Below are 9,998 nucleotides of genomic sequence, written 5' to 3' on the forward strand. Positions count from 1 at the left end.
CTGCAGCTTCATCTGCTGCACCTCCTTGAACAAAGAGGTGTTTGGTGGAGTAAATCTGCCTAAATCCTGAAGGGGGGAGTTAAGATAATCTACTTTGAGGGGGGGGGGGGGAATTAGGAATTCAAAGCACATGGTGGATTTTAAACTTGATTCATGACCTCTTACGAAGCACAAAGCTGCCTGACAGTAAGCGCTCTGAGGGGCCAGGGCCCTACAGGGAGAACATGGAACAACACCTTCACTCTGAGGGGCCCAACGCGTTTCCCACCTGCTCTGCGAGGACACGCTGGATTAAGGGGACCGAATACAGAATATCCTAAATTAAAGTTTGTTCGTAATTAATGCTTTTATTTCTCAATAACTGTTTTGTCATCACTTCACACACTGAAGGAATTGTGAGGACAGAAAAGTGACTTCAGGTCTCATTCACATGTGAAGAGCATCAGACTGAAGGAAGTGGATGTGTTACCTGAAGGAAACCGTTTCTGAAGTGTTTTTAATCTCATTTCTGAACGTCTAAAAGCGGAAAGACAAAACGTATTCGGACTTTAACAGAAACCTTCAAATGTCTTTAATGTCTCTTTTTGAAAGACTGCAGGAAACGGAAGTGTTTGGAGGGAAACAAAGACAGATTCAAACAAATTAAGAATTTTCTTCTCATTTATGAACCAATTTAAAAGGAAACAATGAGGTAAAATATTGTATTTTTATAATTATTGTTTGTTTTCTCTCTAAGTCTAAATGTGATCATTTAGGACGTCCGTCCGTCCGTCTGTAACTGTCCATCAGTGGAAGGGGGGGGTCTATATAGGTCACACACACACACACACACACACCTTTCATCCACCTTCCTTCCTCTTTCCTTTTATTAACTTCACTCTCCTCTGTGACTCTTCTGCAGCTCTTTTCATCGAGGACACCGGCGGCGGTAAGACGTCTGAATAGTGATTAAGAACGAGGAGAGAAGAGCTTTTCTTTGTTCTGCCCTCAGGGAGGTGTTTACTAAGGGGGGGGGGCAGATATGAAAGACATTCAGGTCATTGAGAATAAGAGCGACAAAGTACAGTGATCCTATCTGAAGACACTGTGTGTTGGTATTCCTACGTTGCGGGGACATTGAACCTGTCTCTAATCTTACGATGAACACTTATCAGACGGCTCAAATCGTCTTGCGTCGTTTTTCCTGTCTGCTCATAAATATATCCAACAAATGTCCAAATTATTTGTATAAAAACACAAATCCTCCAGCTGGATGATTGGTGTTGTTTAAATTACATTATTATAAATTATAGTTTAGATTATCATTATAATACTAATAAATGACGAATAAAACTGACGTGTTTTATTTTGGTGAAAAAGACTTCCGGCTCTAAAAATCTTCATGAAGAAAATCAGAAATAAGAAGTTGAATCTGTTTTAAACATATTGGATGTGAGAGTAGGTCGTAACCATGGAGACAGTAAACACAGCGTCTCTGAGTGGACAATGACACGGCTGTGAGACATGTGGCAGGAATGGTACAGCCTGACACTCTTCCTCCTCTCCCTCCTTCACCTCCTCCTCCTCCTCCTCTCCCTCCTTCACCTCCTCCTCCTCCTCTCCCTCCTTCACCTCCTCCTCCTCTCCCTCCTCCTCTTCCCCCTCTCCCTCCTTCACCTCCTCCTCTTCCTGCTCTCCCTCCTTCACCTCCTCCTCTCCCTCCTTCATCTCCTCCTCTCCCTCCTCCTCTTCCTCCTTCACCTCCTCCTTCACCTCCTCTACCTCTGCTGCTGCTGGATGCACCTCAACCTCAAAAACACAGTGTGATCACAAAGGTCTAACATCTGGTCTGATCTGGGGCGACTGTGGCTAAGTGGATAGCAGGGCCGTCTTTCAATCAGAGGGTCGGCGGTTCGATCCCCCGGCTCCGGCTCTGCTAGTCGCATGTCGATGTGTTATAAATCTACACTAACGTGTTCTATAAATCTACACTAACGTGTTCTATAACTCTACACTAACATATTCTTTAATCTACACTAACGTGTTCTATAAATCTACACCAACGTGTTCTATAACTCTACACTAACATATTCTTTAATCTACACTCACGTGTTCTATAAATCTACACTAACGTGTTCTATAAATCTACACTAACGTGTTCTATAAATCTACACTAACGTGTTCTATAACTCTACACTAACATATTCTTTAATCTACACTAACGTGTTCTATAAATCTACACTAACGTGTTCTATAACTCTACACCAACATATTCTTTAATCTACACTAACCTGTTCTATAAATCTACACCAACGTGTTCTATAACTCTACACTAACATATTCTTTAATCTACACTCACGTGTTCTATAAATCTACACTAACGTGTTCTATAAATCTACACTAATGTGTTCTATAACTCTACAGTAACATATTCTTTAATCTACACTAACGTGTTCTGTAAATCTACACCAACGTGTTCTTTAAATCTACACTTACATGTTCTATAAATCTATACTAACATGTTCTATAAATCTACACTAACATGTTCTATAAATCTACACTAACATGTTCTATAAATCTACACTAACGTGTTCTTTAAATCTACACTAACGTGTTCTATAAATCTACACTAACATGTTCTATAAATCTACACGAACGTGTTCTATAAATCTACACTAACGTGTTCTATAAATCTACACTAACGTGTTCTATAAATCTACACTAACGTGTTCTTTAAATCTACACTAACGTGTTCTATAAATCTACACTAACGTGTTCTTTAAATCTACACTAACATGTTCTATAAATCTACACTAACGTGTTCTATAACTCTACAGTAACATATTCTTTAATCTACACTAACGTGTTCTATAAATCTACACCAACGTGTTCTTTAAATCTACACTAACATGTTCTATAAATCTATACTAACATGTTCTATAAATCTACACTAACGTGTTCTATAACTCTACAGTAACATATTCTTTAATCTACACTAACGTGTTCTATAAATCTACACCAACGTGTTCTTTAAATCTACACTAACATGTTCTATAAATCTATACTAACATGTTCTATAAATCTACACTAACGTGTTCTATAAATCTACACTAACGTGTTCTATAAATCTACACTAACGTGTTCTTTAAACTACACTAACATGTTCTATAAATCTACACTAACGTGTTCTTTAAATCTACACTAACATGTTCTATAAATCTATACTAACATGTTCTATAAATCTATACTAACATGTTCTATAAATCTACACTAACGTGTTCTATAAATCTACACCAACGTGTTCTATAAATCTACACTAACGTGTTCTATAAATCTACACTAACGTGTTCTTTAAACTATACTAACATGTTCTATAAATCTACACTAACGTGTTCTATAAATCTACACTAACGTGTTCTATAAATCTACACTAACGTGTTCTTTAAACTACACTAACATGTTCTATAAATCTACACTAACATGTTCTATAAATCTACACTAACATGTTCTATAAATCTATACTAACGTGTTATATAAATCTACACCAACGTGTTCTATAAATCTACACTAACGTGTTCTATAAATCTACACTAACGTGTTCTTTAAACTACACTAACATGTTCTATAAATCTACACTAACGTGTTCTTTAAATCTACACTAACATGTTCTATACATCTATACTAACATGTTCTATAAATCTACACTAACATGTTCTATAAATCTATACTAACATGTTCTATAAATCTACACTAACGTGTTCTATAAATCTACACTAACGTGTTCTATAAATCTACACTAACGTGTTCTTTAAACTACACTAACGTGTTCTATAAATCTACACTAACGTGTTCTATAAATCTACACTAACATATTCTTTAATCTACACTAACGTGTTCTATAAATTGTGTTCTGGAAATGTTCTTGAAATGTTCTTGAACTGTTCTTGAAATGTACACTAAGGTGTTCTTGAAATGCTCTTAAAATAATCTTGAAATGTTCGTTAAAATGTTCTTGAAATGTTCTTTAAAATGTTCTTGAAATGTTCTTTAAAATGTTCTTTAAAATATTCTTGAAATGTTCTTGAAATCTATACTGTGTTTTTGAAATGTTCTTTAAAAGTATACTAATGTGTCCTTTAAATGTTCTCTAAATCCACACTAACATGTTTTTTAAATATTCTATAAATCCATACTAATGTGTTCTTGAAATACTCTTCAATAATCTTGAAATGTTCTTGAAATGTTCTTTAAATGTTCTCTAAATCCACACTAACATGTTTTTTAAATATTCTATAAATCCATACTAATGTGTTCTTGAAATACTCTTCAATAATCTTGAAATGTTCTTGAAATAATCTTAAAATAATCTTGAAATGTTCTCTAAATCTACATTGACATGTTCTTTAAATGTTCTTTGGCTGTTATTTAAATCCACAGTAATTGTTTCTCTTCTACAGATGTAATGACAGACTCTCTGAGCTTTACTGTGTAAAACCGGCTTCACCATTCATAAATATTTCACATTCACGCTGTCATGTGAAATATTTCCGACACAATTCAACAGATTTGGAGAAGACTTAAGGATGTCGAGCAGTTTTCAGAATAAACTGGAGAAGCTCTGAACATGAGACGAACAATAAGATCCAAACATTAGCACCAAAACGATCATTAAAAAAAAAGAGAAAACAGCTGCAGCTTCACAGCTGGATGTGACAGACAGACACCCAGAGATCCTGTTACACCCGGCCCTAATCCCCCTCACCCACCACCCCCCCCCCTCACCCACCACCCCCCCCCCCCCCCCTCACCCACCACCTCACCCCGAGGGAGGAGACGAATCCAGAGAAGAAGAAAAACCAGGACAGCATGAAGCGAGGACGAGAGGAAACACTGTCGCCAAACTTCATTTAAAAATATGTAAATACACAAAAACATGAAGATTTAAATGTTGTTTTTAATATTGAGTCTGAACAAATAAATAAAAGTAAACATCAGCGTCTTGACATTCTTTCTCTTTTGTCCTTATTTCAATAAAATCAGCATGAAAACTTATTTTATTCTTCCTCCGTGAGAGTGATGAAGATGAGCTGATGAAGATCATTTCATCATTAAAACATTAAAACACTAAAACAGGACCTGTTTTAAATGGATTTAATGTGCCAATAAAAATACACATTTCCGTTTCTGACTCATTTGACTGTTTGAGAAGAAGCTCCAGCTTCTTCCTCCTCTTCCTCTTCCTCTTCCTCAGTCAACATTCAAATATAAAAAAACATTTAAATCTAATAAACGTGATGAACTTTAATTTGTGTCAAAGAATGAATTAAAATGAGCAGAAACAACAGCTTCATGATGTTTCAGACATTAAATTCATTTCATTTTTGTAAACACTTCAGTGTTTGTTGTTGAGGCGCGCGGCGGGTTGTTTGTGCGGATCGAGCGCGAGCTTCATATTGTAAATATATTCGTCATAAGTCTGAATATTGATCTCATATTTATTTATGTTCCGTTTTTCGGATCAGAGCGCGAGAGTGTGTGCGCACCGCGCGGAGCCACAAGTCCTCACGCGGAGCGCACACATAACGGTTTTCCTGCTTTGAGACTCAGACCTCCACCTAGCGGGTCCCCGTCCTCCCGGTCCCGGTCCATCACAGCCCGAGGCCCAGTGGCTCCGCACAGAGTCCTGAACCCCAAAAACCTCCACAAAGTCCCGGTAAAGAACTTTGCGTCTCTCCGGACTTACCGGGCCGGGCGGGGACACGCAGCACCGCAGAGTTTGCGGGAGTTGTTGCGGGACTCTGTGACTCTGTGACTGGGTGTGTGTCGGTGTGTGAGAGCTCTCTTACCGTTCTTCCTACGGGGGTTGGCCTGCTTTCTTCTCTTGCAGCGGGGACCCTCCGCCATGATCTCGGGCTTCATGGAGGACTCGCTCCGGTCCGCATGGACTCCTCTCGATCCGGATCCTGACAAGCAGCACACACAAAGTAAATCCCAGAACCAGGTCCTCCACTGAGCCTTCAGGGAACTTCACGAATAGAATCCGATAAATAAAATCTCTCCACACTTTGTTTGATTCTTTTCACTTTTTGTTTGTTTTGTTGGAGCGCGTGCACCGACCGAGAGACCCGCCGCGTGCCAGACTGATCTGTGATGAGAGGAGACTGAGCTGGTCTGACAGAGGAGGAGGGACACACACACACACACACACACACACACACACACACACACACACACACACACACACACACTGTCACACACACACACACACTGTCACACACACACACACACTGTCACACACACACACTGTCACACACACACACGCGCACAGTCACACACACACACACACTGTCACACACGCACACACACTTTCACTCACACACATTTTTCAACATGACAACTTTGTGACATAAATAAGAAATACAAATAATAAACTTGTTAATTTTCAGGGTGTAAAAAAAAGAAATGTCCCAAACTCTTCGATTATCGATCAGAGTTCAATAGATGGATCAGGAATATATAAGTAAATATATAATGGAATATATAATGGAATATATAAGTAAATATATAATGGAATATATAATGGAATATATAAGTAAATATATAATGGAATATATAAGTAAATATATAATGGAATATATAAGTAAATATATAATGGAATATATAAGTAAATATAAAATGGAATATATAAGTAAATATATAATGGAATATATAAGTAAATATATAATGGAATATGTAAGTAAATATAATGGAATATATGAGGTTATATAAGAGCCTCTCGTTGTGTAATCTGTCTTCAGGTCAATAAAACAAACACACGTCTCTCATAATTTGATGATTTTTCGAAAAATATTTCTAAAATGTCTTCATGATATTTTCTTGTTCGTCTGAAATCATTTTCAATGTTTTGTCATCTGATTCCCTGTATTTGAATATGATATTTATTTCATGTTTCTCTTATAATTAGAATAACCTCCGGAGGTCTGAGCGGGGAGCGGCAGCAGCGGGACCCGGGAACAGACCTCTTCCCGGACTGACCGCCTCTCTCCACCCTCCTCCTCCATCCAACACCTGGAGCGGCAGCAGCGAGCGGGAGCGCGCATGCACCTGTCTCCTCTCACCTGGCCGCACAGGTAACTGTCGCGCTTTTTGATTGGCTCCTGAAATAACAGAGAAGAAGAGCGAAGACCTACCGGGGAGAGTCCGGGATTCCTCCCGCGAAGAAGAAAAGCAATGAGGAGGAAAAGCAGTGCTGCTGCAGCGCGTGCACCTCCTCCCTAAGAATGTGAAGACAGATGTGGTCCCGGTGAGTCCCAGTGAGTCCCGGTGCTGCAGCAGAGCGGTGGCACTGATCCGGGTCTCGGTCTGTGACGCCTCCCTCACGGAGTCCGTCACCGTTATTTGTTTTCTGCAACATAAACAGGCGCGAGACCTTCTAGCACCACGCGCCACCTATCTTCACGCGGAGGGATAATTGAGGAGTGTCCTCCCTCCTCCTCTTCGCGCGCACCATCACCTCCTCTAATCCGGATCTTTGTTTCTGGGTCTTTGACACGCGCCTCTTCACGGCCTCCACGCGGCCCCTCGTGCCGCTCACGTGGTCCACAAACTGCGGCGCCAAAGCACCTGATTGGCTCACACAGGTAGATTACCTGAGCAGGTGAAGCCTCTCAGCAGCGCGCGCTCTGTTTTCTCTCATCACAGAGGAGGATAAACTGGAGCATGCGCAGACGATGCAGTGTTCAGATGATCCGGACTGTTAAACAGTTGTTACACACATGCACACACCACACACACACATGCAGACAGACACACGCACACGCACTCACACACAGACACACACACACACACACAGACAGACACAGAAATACTTTTGTAAAATGAAAAGAAAAAGTTTATGAATGAATTAACAGAATAAATAATAACTAAATACATAAAAATATATCCCTAAAATGAATTTACAAAATATAGGGTTAGGGTTATTATTTAGAAATATAAAATATATTGACAAATCAAATATGAAGGAAAAGAATTAATGTAATAAAAAGTGCACAGAGTACAAACAGTACAAAGAGTAGACAGATTAAACAGAATGCACAGAGTACAACGAGTACAGACAGTACAAACAGTACACAGAGTACTAACAGTAAAAAGAGTACACAGAATACACAGAGTAGTTTATTAACTGGATGCCCATTAGCTGACGCATTAGCGGCCGCTAAGCTTCCTGGTCCACAGAAAGGACAAAACCTAATACATACAAAACATGACGTGAAACAAACAGTTAAAAATAGTACAATCGGAATAATACAAATAGTAGTCAGATACATAGTGCAGTCAAAGACTAGGATCTATATTGTCATAACCGACCATACACACAGTGCATCCATCATTTAGACAAAGGATCAGGAGACTACAAAGCAATGGAAAACGTCAGGTGGTTAGTGGCCTGAGGTGAGCCTTTAATTGTTTTTTAAATGACACATTATTACCTGTATGAGTGATATGAGGAGATAGTAAGTTCCAAGCAGTAATTGCACGAAAACTACCTGTACGTTTGAAGAGGTTTGTTCTTGGGGTTGGAGGTATCGAGTGACCTGAGCTGCATTCCTTGTGTGATGGTTATGTCTGTTACATGTGTATTGTGTGTGTCTGATTAAATACTACGTTTCTGAAAAACATGAGAAGGCTACAGTGAAGTTTAATTTCCACTGAGAACCATGACAGGCGAGAGTGCATATATGTGTATTAGTTCTCATTGAACACTGGAGCGCTAATCTGGCAGCTCGGTTTTGAACCAGTAGTGGTTTATTTAAGTCCTTCTTAGCTGCTGCTGACATATGAATGGACAGTATAGCAGGTGACAAAAGACCAAAGACTGTAACACCTGACAAACAACAGTGTTAAATAAGCAAAGCACTTTCTAGTCATAGCTATGCCCCTTCTCATTTTAGTGACAATGCCATCAATGTGCTCAGACCACGACAACTGTTCGTCCAACACAACACGCAGTAGTTTAGTCTTCTTGACCTGTTCTATTATCTTGTAGGAGGATGTGTAATCAGTCCGTTGTGGACGGAGATATGCAATGTCGCCTCTCTCACGCGCTGCCCTCATGGCTGGCACGAGATCCCTCCTCTTCTGGTGGACAGCCTCCGTAAAGTCCTCATTGATAAAAACGTTTGTTCCTTTTAGGTGTCTAGCATTCTGAAGAGCAGCTACTTTGTCCTCGTATCGAAGGAACTTGACGACTACCGGCCGTAGTCTGTTGCCGTCTGCACCCGGCCGTCCCATTCGATGTGCGAGCTCCAGCTCCAACTCACGGTTGCTCCCAAGCTGTAGATTTTCCAACAGTAATCTCCGTACCTTGTCCTCCACCTCAGCCCATCCTTCGGTTTCAGTTTCTACCATCCCATCAATAACCAGGTTATTTCTCTTGGACTGGCCCTCTAAACAGTCCATTTTCTTGTTGATGGCCTTGATGTCAACAAGATGGCCTTGTTGATGGCCTCATCGTATCCTGTTGCTTACTATGGCACGCGGCCAGCTGATTTGCGTTGGCTGATTTCAGGTCATCCATTTCCTTCTGGGTGTATTGAATGCTCTTGTATTGAGATCTTGCAAGTCCTTTAACATGTTGTCCATACGATTGTTCGTAGCATCCAGTATCATTTCAACAAAACATTTGAAGCTCTTCTCTTGTGGAATAATCTCTGTGAAAACCTCCTTTTGTTGTTGTAGGAGTTTGCATACCAGAGTTATAGTAACCATATCGAGCGGTGACCGAGAACGGGTTTTGCGCATAAATCAAGATATACACTAGTCTAATTATTACATAAACCTTATCAGATGTATAATCACAGAGGGTTACGGTTTATCTCCGTCGGTCGTGTGCTGTAGTGGCGTGCTGTAGTACGGCTGACGGCTCAGAGTGTCCCAGCTGACAGAGTACAAACAGAACAAAGACTCGACAGAGTACACATAATACATAATACATGTACAGAATAACACAGTTTAATACA

General features: G+C 39.9%; 1 protein-coding gene across 4 annotated transcripts in view; it reads right to left on the bottom strand.

Moving 5' to 3' along the window:
- zeb2a (zinc finger E-box binding homeobox 2a) overlaps window positions 1-7,297 on the bottom strand; it is a 68,294-nt gene extending 60,997 nt beyond the window's left edge. For 2 of the 4 annotated variants that reach the window (XM_079277147.1, XM_079277144.1), the window contains exons 1-2: window positions 6,044-6,112; window positions 5,826-5,942 (exon numbers count right to left, since the gene is read on the bottom strand). In XM_079277147.1, the coding sequence (XP_079133273.1) occupies window positions 5,826-5,898 (73 nt within the window). In that variant the 5' untranslated portion in view covers window positions 5,899-5,942; window positions 6,044-6,112. Of the gene's footprint in view, window positions 1-5,825; window positions 5,943-6,043; window positions 6,113-7,169 lie in introns of those variants that run through there. The other 2 variants (XM_079277145.1, XM_079277146.1) reach the window with 2 other exon arrangements.
- Window positions 7,298-9,998: the final 2,701 nt, after the last annotated feature.

The sequence above is a fragment of the Melanostigma gelatinosum genome (assembly GCF_949748355.1).
Source record: "Melanostigma gelatinosum genome assembly, chromosome: 10".
NCBI lineage: Eukaryota > Metazoa > Chordata > Actinopteri > Perciformes > Zoarcidae > Melanostigma > Melanostigma gelatinosum.